The sequence below is a fragment of the Oncorhynchus tshawytscha genome, linkage group LG06, assembly GCF_018296145.1.
Source record: "Oncorhynchus tshawytscha isolate Ot180627B linkage group LG06, Otsh_v2.0, whole genome shotgun sequence".
Taxonomy (NCBI): domain Eukaryota; kingdom Metazoa; phylum Chordata; class Actinopteri; order Salmoniformes; family Salmonidae; genus Oncorhynchus; species Oncorhynchus tshawytscha.
The window spans coordinates 11,854,570-11,867,450 of NC_056434.1; the positions used below are offsets into that span (position 1 = coordinate 11,854,570).

Genomic DNA, 12,881 nt, shown 5'->3' on the forward strand with positions numbered 1-12,881 from the left:
GAGGAGAGATATGTCAGCTGTTCAGCATTAGGCTTTACCATAGCAGAAAAAAAGAGAGAAGTCTGCTGGCTGACTGTCCTCTCCGGGGGGATCGACAGATAGGCTAGCCCTCCAACCTGGGAATTCTCTCTTCCTGCCAAACGCTTGTTGTTAATCTTGCGGAATTTGGGGGAAAAGAAGACAAGAGTCGGATATACCTTTCATGACGGACTGACATTTTTTGGTGGCATTTGTCTGCTTTTTTGTCCCACTGAAAGTGGTATTTCAGTTCGGATACTGAGAGGACGTGAGAAGAAATACATTTTCCCAGAATACAGCTAACCAGGTTTAAGGTGGGTACAACGCAGCAGGGGTTCTAGTTATCTTTGTGACATGAATATTTTTGATATGTCATTGCATCACAAGAGATCAATGCCCTACAGCTTTTTTTTCTGCCACTTACCTATTTGCATCAAGAAATTGTTAATGATTGGAGAACATAATGCTCATAGTTCTGACAATTGTGACGTAACAGGTGTTCACATTATTTTTTTGTGTGTACAATTTTAAAGCTGTTTAACATTGTAATCTATTGGCTGTTCTGCTCTCTGTTCCTGCAGTGACAGATTGTCAGTATGTCGTCCAGCATTTAGTACATTAGACTGAATAACGGCAGACAGTTGCCCATTTGATCAATGTGAATGTGATCTAATTGTTTAGATTTTTACATTAGGCTCACCTCCTATGGAAAATGACAGTCCCGGGTGGGATATGCATGATTAGATGCATGATTAATTAGATACTCTCTACAAAGCTGTTTGGATACCTACATTATGTGAAGTGACTTTGTCTGACCTCCTTTTGTTGATAACTTTATTGGGATTTGTTGACATAACATATGGTCTGTAAGACAGTGCTGTCTGAGATTGAGAATGTGTCTGTATTTCTGTATTAAACATACAGCACCATATGACGTGGCAGGGCATTTGATGTTCTGCCTTAGATGGAAGGTGCCCACCCCCCCCCCCTGGAATTACTTACTGCCTTATTTCCCCATTACAGTGCCTTGCAAAAGTATTCATCCCCTTGGCGTTTATTTGTTGCATTACAACCTGTAATTTAAATAGATTTTTATTTGTATTTCATGTAATGGACATACACAAATTAGTCCAAATTGGTGAAGTGAAATAAAAAAATGTGTATGTTACAAAACATTCTAAAAAATCTATATTTTTTAAATGGTATGCATATGTATTCACCCCCTTTGTTATAAAGCCCCTACATAAGATCTGGTGAAACCAATTACCTTCAGAAGTCACATAATTAGTTAAATAAAGTCCACCTGTGTGCAATCAAAGTGTCACATGATCTCAGTATATATACACCTGTTCTGAAAGGCCCCAGAGTCAGCAACACGACTAAGCAAGGGGCACCACCAAGCAAGGAACACCATGAAGACCAAGGAGCTCTCCAAAGAGGTCAGGGATAAAGTTGTGAAGAAGTACAGATCAGGGTTGGGTTATAAAAAAATATACAGAACTTTGAACATCCCACGGAGCACCATTAAATCCATTATTAAAAAACTGAAAGAATATGGCACCACAATAAACCTGCCAAGAGAGGACCGCCCACCAAAACTCACGCACCAGGCAAGGAGGGCATTAATCAGAAGCAACCAAAGATAACCCTGAAGGAGCTGCAAAGCTCAACAGCGGATTGGAGTAACTGTTCATACACTCCTGTCCGTAACTGTCCATACACTCCACAGAGCTGGGCTTTACGGAGGAGTGGTCAGAAAAAGCAATAGCTTTAAAAAAAAAAAGCTAACACATTTGGTGTTTGTCAAAAGGCATACGTGTGAGACTCCCCAAACATATGATAGACAGTTCTCAGGTCAGTTGAGACAAAAATTTTGCTTTTTGGCCATCAAGGAAAATGTTATGTCTGGCGCAAACCCAACACCTCTCATCACCCAGAGAACATCATCCCCACAGTGAAGCATGGTGGTGGCAGCATTATGCTGTGGGGATGTTTTTCATTGGCAGGGACTGGGAAACTGGTCAGAATTGAGGGAATGATGGATGGCGCTAAATACATGGAAATTCTTGAGGGAAACCTGTTTCAGTCTTCCAGAGATTTGATACTGGGACAAAGGTTCACCTTCCAGCACGACAATGATCCTAAGCATACTGCTAAAGCAACACTCGAGTGGTTTAAGGGAAAACATTTAAATGTCTTGGAATGGCCAAGTCAAAGCCCAGACCTCAATCCAATTGAGAATCTGTGGTATGACTTAAATATTTCTGTACACCAGCGGAACCCATCCAACTTGAAGGAGATGGAGCAGTTTTGCCTTGAAGAACGGCCAAAAATCCCAGTGGCTAGATGTGCCAAGCTTATAGAGACATACCCCAAGAGACTGGCAGCTGTAATTGCTGCAAAAGCTGGCTCTACAAAGTATTGACTTTGGGGGGGTGAATAGTTATGCACGCTCAAGTTTTCCATTTTTTTGTGGCTTATTTCTTGTTTGTTTCACAATAAAAAATATTTTGTATCTTCAAAGTGGTAGGCATGTTGTGATACCAACCCCCAAAAATCTATTTTAATTCCAGGTTGTAAGGCAACAAAATAGAACAAATGGGGGTGACTACTTTCGCAAGACGCTGTAAAGTAGATGTAAATTGTTGTGCCACATGCATTGCATGTGCTTGTGCACAAATACTTGTTTTGGTCTATGCATCACTCTGTCTTCTCCTTTCGGAGAAGTTGCAGATGCTGTTGAGAGGTACTGATACCTGTTATTTTCTACATCTACACGACTGTCTTTACTCTACACAACGCAGACTGAAACCCATTACAAAATAGGAAAAATGCCAAGGGGGGTGAATACCTTCACAAGCCACTGTAGTTGGTGGAGCCTCAATAACCCCTCGATTCCATTAATTTATATGCTATTGTGGTTTTCCTATTGGGTTGTGTCACTTAGCTCTATGACTGACAGCTCTTGTTTGTCAAACTCATTCCATGGAGGGCCTAGTGTCTGCTGTTTTTTTTCCTTTTTTCTTTCAATTAAGACCTAGACAACCGGGTGAGGGGAGTTCCTGACTAAGACCTAGACAACCAGGTGAGGGGAGTTCCTGACTAAGACCTAGACAACCAGGTGATGGGAGTTCCTTACTAAGACCTAGACAACCAGGTGAGGGGAGTTCCTTACTAAGACCTAGACGACCAGGTGAGGGAGTTCCATACTAAGATCTAGACAACCAGGTAGACAACCAGGTGAGGGAGTTCCTTACTAAGACCTAGACAACCAGGTAGACAACCAGGTGAGGGAGTTCCTTACTAAGACCAGGTGAGGGGAGTTTCTTACTAAGACCTAGACAACCAGGTGAGGGGAGTTCCATACTAAGATCTAGACAACCAGGTGAGGGAGTTCCTTACTAAGACCTACACAACCAGGTGAGGGAGTTTCTTACTAAGACCTAGACAACCAGGTGAGGGGAGTTCCTTACTAAGACCTAGACAACCAGGTGTGGGGAGTTCCTTACTAAGACCTAGACAACCAGGTGAGGGGAGTTCCTGACTAAGATCTAGACAACCAGGTGAGGGGAGTTCCTTACTAAGACCTAGACAACCAGGTGAGGGGAGTTCCTTACTAAGACCCAGACAACCAGGTGAGGGGAGTTCCTTACTAAGACCTAGACAACCAGGTGATGGGAGTTTCTTACTAAGACCTAGACAACCAGGTGAGGGGAGTTCCTTACTAAGACCTAGACAACCAGCTGAGGGGAGTTCCTTACTAAGACCTAGACAACCAGGTGAGGGGAGTTCCTTACTAAGACCTAGACAACCAGGTGATGGGAGTTCCTTACTGAGACCTAGACAACCAGGTGAGGGGAGTTCCATACTAAGATCTAGACAACCAGGTGAGGGGAGTTCCTTACTAAGACCTAGACAACCAGGTGAGGGAGTTCCTTACTAAGACCTAGACAACCAGGTGAGGGAGTTCCTTACTAAGACCTAGACAACCAGGTGAGGGGAGTTCCTTACTAAGACCTAGACAATCAGGTGAGGGAGTTCCTTACTAAGACCTAGACAACCAGGTGAGGGAGTTCCTTACTAAGACCTAGACAACCATGTGAGGGGAGTTCCTTACTAAGACCTAGACAACCAGGTGAGGGGAGTTCCTTACTAAGACCTAGACAACCAGGTGAGGGAGTTCTTACTAAGACCTAGACAACCAGGTGAGGGAGTTCCTTACTAAGACCTAGACAACCAGGTGAGGGAGTTCCTTACTAAGACCTAGACAACCAGGTGAGGGAGTTCCTGACTAAGACCTAGACAACCAGGTGAGGGGACTTACTAAGACCTAGACAACCATGTGAGGGGAGTTCCTTACTAAGACCTAGACAACCAGGTGAGGGGAGTTCCTTACTAAGACCTAGACAACCAGGTGAGGGGAGTTCCTGACTAAGACCTAGACAACTATGTGAGGGGAGTTCCTTACTAAGATCCAGACAACTAGGTGAGGGGAGTTCCATACTAAGACCTTGACAACCAGGTGAGGAGAGTTCCATACTAAGACCTTGACAACCAGGTGAGGGGAGTTCCTTACTAAGACCTAGACAACCAGGTGAGGGGAGTTCCTGACTAAGACCTTGACAACCAGGTGAGGGGAGTTCCATACTAAGACCTAGACAACCAGGTGTGTGGAGTTCCATACTAAGACCTAGACAACCAGGTGTGTGGAGTTCCATACTAAGACCTTGACAACTAGGTGAGGGGAGTTCCTTACTAAGACCTAGACAACCAGGTGAGGGGAGTTCCTGACTAAGACCTTGACAACTAGGTGAGGGGAGTTCCTTACTAATCAATTACCTTAATTCATCAATAAAGTACAAGGGAGGACCGAAAAACCGCATACACTCAGCCCTCAGAATGAGATTGACACGTGATCTAACCCATTGTGAGGTTAATGGATCCTATTTTCTCATCACTAGCAAACATACTTTACATGCAGACTGCTGAGTCTATATTAGTGAAGCTGAGCTCAGGCAAGTATTGAGGTGTCAGAGATTACTTCATTATACAGGCCCAGCCACGCCACATCCAAGTATAACCATATTAAAGTATTTCTCTTGGGTTCTGGCCACATTGGTCCTCCATTTTAACACATGTCAATGAGAATGACAGAGTGGAGAGGTTATTTACAAGTCAACATGACAATGTTCTTGACTTATAGCATGTTTTAAAAGATGTATCAAACTGTATAGTTTTAGCCCTAGGGACAACCTAGGAAGACGGACAAGGGGAAAGCCAATCAGAAGTGGCTGAGGCCACCCCTCCTGACAGACCATGGGAGATAGGTCTGGGAGAAAACTAGCTGCTGCAAGTAAGACCTCTACTCCATGGCACACATTCTATTCAGTTACTTTTCTTCACCTTTGTGTTTCCTTCTAATTTATTCAATATTCAAGGACCCGTTATATAAATATGAAAAGGTTTCAACAAGTGTGTGTGTTTTACTTTCTGACCGTCTGTCTGCAGAGAGACAGACCCAGCTACTGGTGGTGAAGGGTCTGGAGGATGTGGAGGTGTGTGAGAGCGAGGGTTGCTCCTTCGAGGTGACCCTCAACCTGTCCTACATAGATGGCATGTGGACCAAGGACGGGGTCAAGCTCAAGTCCAAGCCTGCCTGTCGCATCACTGCCCATCGGAATAAACACACTCTCACCTTCACCCGGGTCACCGTAGGAGACACTGGCCTGTTCTCCTTCCAGACTGATGGTGCCCAAAGCTGTATTCAAACCTCAGGTCAACTCATTGTCATAGGTAATATTATGACAGGACACAACAGAGGAGTAATGCAAAGTACAGGGACAATTGAATGACCCTCTTTCAGTCTAATGATTCTGTAATAGCTTGGATGTCAAGTTAGTGAGAAGATATCAAGCTAATAAGGCTAATGGCTTGGCCTAGAAACAACATCAATTTATAGATAAATCACAGTACAGATCACAGATACATCAGTACGTATTTAGATCAAACCCGATACTGGATTTCTAGGTAATGTTGGGCACTACTTACTGTCTGTCTGTCTGTCTGTCTGTCTGTCTGTCTGTCTGTCTGTCTGTCTGTCTGTCTGTCTGTCTGTCTGTCTGTCTGTCTGTCTGTCTGTCTGTCTGTCTGTCTGTCTGTCTGTCTGTCTGTCTGTCTGTCTGTCTGTCTGTCTGTCTGTCTGTCTGTCTGTCTGTCTGTCTGTCTGTCTGCCTGCCAGCCAGAGACATCCAGATTGTGAAGGAATTGGAGGACGAGGAAGTGACTGAGAGGCAGAGTGTGACCTTCCTATGCGAGGTCAACTATGAGAATGTGGACGGGCGCTGGTACAGAGACAACACCAGGGTCAAACACGGAGACAACGTCAAGATCAGCCATGAGGGTGAGCATGGGACACAACTGAGCCTAATCACGGACATGTGTCTACAGGTCAGGATTCTACTGATGAAACATTTATTTCTGTCTGAATACAGGTAAAACTCACACCATGTGCTTCAAGTCTGTAAGGCCAGCAAATGCTGGGGAGATCAAGTTCACTGCAGACAGGGTCTCGTCCTATGCAATTCTCACAGTAAAAGGTAAACAACAGCTATTTTTAGATTCAACAATATCAATGCTCCTCAGTGACTCAAAATGATTAATGTTCACTAAACAATCGTTCAATGTTACTGCTGTCTCCACAGAGCTGCCTGTGCAGATAGTGAAGCCTCTGAGAGTGAAGATTGCTATGTACAAACACAAAGGCCTGCTGGAGTGCCAAGTGTCGCGGGCCAATGCCCAGGTCAGGTGGTTCAAGAACAGGAATGAGATCCAGCCCAGCCAGAAGCACCAGATCGTCAGCGATGACATCTACAGGCAGCTCCACATCCACGACGTGGCCTCCTCTGATGAGGACACCTACACCTGTGATGCTGGTGATGACAAGACATCCTGTCAGCTGTTAGTGGAGGGTGAGACGCTCACACTCACTGTGATTAGTTCTGACTTATTATTAACAGTTCCAGTGTTACATATATTCATAATATTAAACGTTAATAAACAGTTTATAAGCCAATCTTCATACAAAGTGTGTGTGTGTCCCCCTTCTTACTTACAATCGATGAATCACCAAAACACCACATTCAACCAAATGTACTGTATCCACAATGAAGTAATCCAACTATCTATCTCACTCCCGTCCTAGAGTGTACCCTTTCTCTCTGCCGTTTACTCTGTTTCTCTGGACGTGAAGATACTGATGGAGTGTGTGCTCCCTATGCGTGCAGAGCAGTCTATCAGCATAGTGCGGGGACTGAGGTCCCTGGAGGTGACGGAGCCCAGGGAGGCCTTGTTCCAGGTGGAGATCAGCCTGCGGGCGGGGAGACCCCCCAAGTGGACCCTGGATGGAGAGGTCCTGATGGAGGGGCCTAAAGTGAGCATAGACCAGGAAGGGACCATGCACACCCTCTGCTTCAGCAGCACAGACAGCTCTATGACCGGCACCGTGCAGTTCAACGCCGGGAAGAGCCGCTCTGCCGCACAGCTCACTGTGAAGGGTAAGGTAGTTAATTGATTATCACTAAGTGAACGTTGGAACGAAACCCTGCTTACTGTTGACAGTGGCCTTCCAGGCTCTGGGCTAGATCACTGTATTGCTAGAGGTCTGTACAGGACAGTATTACGGTATATCATTATTCATCTCTGTATCTTCCCAGAGCGACCTCTAAAGGTGGTCCAGCCCATGCCAGACGTGGAGGCTAAAGAGAACAGCTCGGTCACACTGAGCTGTCAATTTGCCCCCTCCCCCAGGGTGGTACGCTGGTACAGGGGCCGCACCGCCCTGCAAACGTCCAGCAAGTACAGCATGAAGACGGAGAAGAGCCAGGCAGAGCTGACCATCCAGGGTCTCAAGGAGACCGACACCGGCCAGTACAGCTGCATGGCCGGAGGGTCAAAGAGCACGGCTAAGGTCACTGTGGAGGGTGAGGAAGATGTATAAAAGAGGAATACAAGTGTTTTTATTAGACAAAGCTTCAAAGCTTCAATGTTCAGATGCTTAATCATGGAAATTAATTGCAGCTTCATGCTTGATTTAGTCTTTATATACCTTCAAAGTACTGTATGCTGTGTTTAATCTACACCGTGTTGAACAGTAGATATTAGCACAAACCAACCCTGACACCATGGATATGAGCTATTTATATTTGTTTCAGTGCGAAGGCTTAAGATCATAAGGCACCTGGAGCATGTAGAAGTGGAGGAGGATAGCAACGCCACATTCACCTGTGAGCTCAACTATGTGGTCGCCAATGTGCAGTGGCTCCTGAACGACAACCGTCTTAACCCCAACTCCGTCACCAGGATCCAAAACATGGGCACCATCCACAGCCTCACCATCAAAATGCTCTGCCCCCAGGATAGCAGAGTCACGTTCCAAGCCGGCCTGCTCACCGAGTCCACCTCCCTCAAGGTCAAAGGTGAGCCTTGTACAGTTGTCAATTCTCACTTGTGAGCAGCCACTGCAAGAGAAATTGAGAAACTAGTGTAATGCTTGTGGTTGTATGTGTCCAGTCAGTACTGTCTTAGCCTTAAAGCACAGTGTCTGAAACTTACAGAGATCTAATTTGAAAATAAGGCAAATCTGCTAGACTTGATTTTGACTGAGACTTGAAGATGGTTGAATCTGATGTCCTTCAGTAAGGCTGTGGAGGTCATGACATTTTGTCAGCCGGTGATTGTCAAGCAAATTACTGCCAGTCTCACGGTAATTGACCGTTAATTAACATAAACACATTTAGTATCTCCTGGCTTCCACTCATAGCCTTCAAGCCACTGATGCAGACCTATAGAACATCTACATTTTAAAAAGTCTAATAAATCCATGTAATATAGCCTACACCAACACAATAAATCCATTATTTATTTTAGACAGGTCTAAAGAAGCATGATATGAAGAAAATGTAGTCTATTTCAGAAGAACAGAATAGCATACTCTGAGTTTTCCTTATATTAGACCCTGATCTGGCTATTCCATATGGCTGTGGGCTACACTAGTTCATTTAGCAGACAATATATGCTTAGAATTCCATGGCATTATTTTATATTATTTAATAGTATGAAGAATACAATTGACCATAGCTGAATAAAATAGAAATAATAATAATAAAATAGAAAGGATATTTTCTTCAAATGATTTGAGGGACTGCACACATGCATTCTGTGTTGAGAGGTTAAAACAAAGAGACGGGTCCTTCTATATGCTTCATTTAGATTGACTTATGTAATTTTAGTTGTGATACAAACATTGGGCTGTATGTTTTGATGTTTAATACATTCTAACGCTTCGAACACACCGCCAGCGTCATTGCATTTTTGGTGTTCCAGAATTACATTCATTTCCAAGGAAACGCTGGGTTTGCCTTGCAGCATTGCGTTGCAGAGGCAGTCGCTGTTCGTTCGGTGTGGTGAATACGATGCGTCAAACTGTATGCGTAGACGGCTTGACAGAAAGGGGAAGAAGGGGAATGTTGAACTTTTGTTGCATGCATATTCAGATGATGCTGTGTGTAATTTTGCGCAATGACGCTGTCGGGGGGGGGTTGAAGCGTGATGTGACTCTAATGATGATTGTATGAAGTTGTATGAAAGGCATGAGCTCTGCTTTGTTTTTTTGCACAGGCTGTGCACACTTCATCAGTCTCTCATTCATAATTTGACAAGCACTTGATAATGCCTAGAATTTCCCGGTGGTATCCCCTTTGTGTGGCCGTAATGCACCCTAAAATACATGCCTTTTGCAGCCAGTGACCTTTGTGCCCTTGGGCTGAATATAATAATTATAATCCCCTTCTCCCGGTTGCATGCGTCCTTATCCAATTCCGAGGCACATATTGAAGATATTGGAAGAACTGTCCACATTTACTTTTCATCAGCCAACAAGATGAGTCGGCCTAGCGAACAGCAGAAGCACTAGCCTATGTCAATCTACTCTGCCCTATAGTACAAAAGTTGACCTATTTTGTGCAATAAATAAATATTCCAAACATTGTCTGGGACAGTTGTGGGATGCGATAGATCCCAAAATAATACCACCACTAGCATTAAAAAAATTAAGCACTGAGGCTGACACAACAGATCATAAAGTTTAGCTGAAAATGTTGATAAACTATTGGGCTACTTCTTCACATAAGCGATGCAATGCGCACATGGCAGTAGGCTATACGCGCAAATGTTCTATTAGCAGGAAAACACCATTCAAAAGTGAGATGCTATTAAGCATGAAATGCTTTTAAAATAAAGGTGCATTTTTATGGTGAAAATGAACTTTCCCAAATTTGAAACCTGGTCCTGCATATGTATGCCAGTTAGGTTCTACACCTGTTGTAAAGCGGATTAATGTGCTTAATTTTTAGAAGTTATTTGGCCATTTTGATACAAACCTTATCAAAGACATGTTGGCCTATGGGCTAGGCTACATGAGGTGTGCGACTATGATATGAAAAAGTCGCAAAAAATAGTCATGCGTTTCTTCCCTTACTGCACACAAGCTGGGAATCATTCACAAGTGATAGGCTAATATTGTCCCCATTAGACTATTGTTGATTTAATCTTGTCTTTACCATATACTAAATAATAAATGTGTGACATTTTTTGATTTAGAATGGACCATTATCATGCATCTCCAGACAGGGGCAGCGGGAAAAAATGCACGTCATCTATGCACTTAAATAGCGAATGGGGGACACTTATCCCCTGGTTAATTTTCATGCCACCAGGTAGGCTATACTCCTGTTGTAAAGAGAAGCAATGTGCTTAATATTAGAAAAGTTGAGAAATAAATATAGTAGGCCTAACCTACTATAGTACGCTGATGGAATCCTCCTCTTTTTAATAGAGCCCGCAGCTGCATAGCCTATAGAAATGTTGCGCAACATGACCTCATGGACTCTCATGAAGTGTTTGATTAGATTTTCAATTGCATTTGCATTGATGTCAGAGTGATGAGAAGGACAATAGAGTGCTGAGTACCAGGCAGTTAGCAAGTTTGGGAGGCTACTAATGACCATCAGCAGCATCACAGCTTGGAGAAGCCTAATTACCGTAACTAAATGGTCACGTGGAATTTGACTGCCATCATGACTCGTAACCGCCAGTGTGGCGATAATGCGGTCACTGTAACAGGCCTATCCTTCAGTAACTTTAGACAAATCAAATCAAATCACATTTTATTTGTCACATACACATGGTTAGCAGATGTTAATGCGAGTGTAGCGAAATGCTTGTGCTTCTAGTTCCGACAATGCAGTAATAACCAACAAGTAATCCACAGGGTCCACTTGCGGGGTCACCCCGCCCGCAGGCTGATCTCCACCTGGAACAAGGCCTCCCTGGGCTCCGTCACCTCCAGGGACCTCAGTCCCCGCACTATGCTGATAGACTGCTCTGCACGCATAGGGAGCACACACTCCATCAGTATCTTCACGTCCAGAGAAACAGAGTAAACGGCAGAGAGAAAGGGTACACTCCAGGACGGGAGTGAGATAGACACAAGTGTAAGGGGATAAAGAATATGTACATAAAGATATATGAATGAGTGATGGTACAGAGCGGCATAGGCAAGAGATATAAGAGCCACTGATGCTTGGAAGAATGTGAACGATTAGATCGGGAACTAATGTGTTTGTACTGTTTAATTTATCCTCTAGAAAAGCCAGCGGTGTTCCTGAGGTCTCTAGAAGACATGTCAGGGGAGGAGGAGGGGAAGGTGTGTCTGCAGTGCGAGACCTCCAAGGAAATGGTCACCCCCATCTGGAGGAAGGATGGTACGGTCCTGGCCTGCAGTGACAAACATGAGCTGCTCAAGTTTGGGAAGTCCTTAGCGCTCATCATCCACAGTCTGAGTAAGGATGATGCAGGCCACTATAGCTGTGACCTGGGCACCAGCCAGACTAAGGCCAAGGTCACTGTACATGGTATGTATGGTCCAGATCATCAACAAGGTCTGGTCCAAACAATTATTGGAACAGAAATGCCCATCTTATCGACTATCAATTGTCCATCTGATCTCACTGACATTTCCCACCACAGACCTTCACATCACCATTGCCCAGCGTATGAAGACGGCCTCTGTTCTGGAGGGCGAGAGCTGCAGTTTCGAGTGCGTCCTCTCTCATGATGTCATCGACGAGTCCTCCTGGACCCTGAACGGTCAACTTGTGGTCAGCAACAGCCGCATCCAGAGCGTAAACAAGGGCCGCAAGTACAAGATGACAATCAGAGATGCAACCTTGACTGACGCCGGGGACGTTGTCTTCTTCATCAAAGACCTCAGCTGCAGGACCATGCTATTTGTCAAAGGTGAGTGACTGGCTCTTGTCTGAAGCGTGTTTGTCTGAAATGTGTACTAACCTGTGTGTCATCCTGGCCAGTCACACTATCTTTGATCTAACCTCTGTAAGAGCATGAACAGGATGGTACTTAGGCTATATGTATTACTATGTAGAGTCGTTTGTCCCTAAGGAGGGCCTATTGCAACATGTGGGTGTCCAGATTGAAGACCTGTAAACAGATTATACTGTGTGTCCCTAGAGAAAACCTGCTTAAATGTTATACTGTATGTGTCCCTAGAGAAAACCTGCTTAAATGTTATACTGTATGTGTCCCTAGAGAAAACCTGCTTTAATGTTATACTGTATGTGTCCCTAGAGAAAACCTGCTTAAATGTTATACTGTATGTGTCCCTAGAGAAAACCTGGTTTTAATGTTTTACTGTATGTGTCCCTAGAGAAAACCTGCTTTAATGTTATACTGTATGTGTCCCTAGAGAATACCTGCTTTAATGTTATGTGTCCCTAGCTTTAAGAATA

General features: G+C 44.2%; 1 protein-coding gene across 4 annotated transcripts in view; it reads left to right on the forward strand.

Annotated features, from left to right (window-relative positions):
* LOC112246684 (obscurin-like) overlaps positions 1–12,881 on the forward strand; it is a 55,393-nt gene continuing 42,512 nt past the window's right edge. For 2 of the 4 annotated variants that reach the window (XM_042322969.1, XM_042322970.1), the window contains exons 1-11: positions 18–332; positions 5,253–5,371; positions 5,527–5,811; positions 6,257–6,418; positions 6,510–6,614; positions 6,720–6,986; positions 7,302–7,571; positions 7,731–7,997; positions 8,229–8,492; positions 11,721–11,987; positions 12,103–12,372. In XM_042322969.1, coding sequence (XP_042178903.1) covers positions 5,335–5,371; positions 5,527–5,811; positions 6,257–6,418; positions 6,510–6,614; positions 6,720–6,986; positions 7,302–7,571; positions 7,731–7,997; positions 8,229–8,492; positions 11,721–11,987; positions 12,103–12,372 — 2,194 coding nt within the window. In that variant the 5' untranslated portion in view covers positions 18–332; positions 5,253–5,334. Of the gene's footprint in view, positions 333–5,252; positions 5,372–5,526; positions 5,812–6,256; positions 6,419–6,509; positions 6,615–6,719; positions 6,987–7,301; positions 7,572–7,730; positions 7,998–8,228; positions 8,493–11,720; positions 11,988–12,102; positions 12,373–12,881 lie in introns of all 4 variants that reach the window. The other 2 variants (XM_042322972.1, XM_042322971.1) reach the window with 2 other exon arrangements.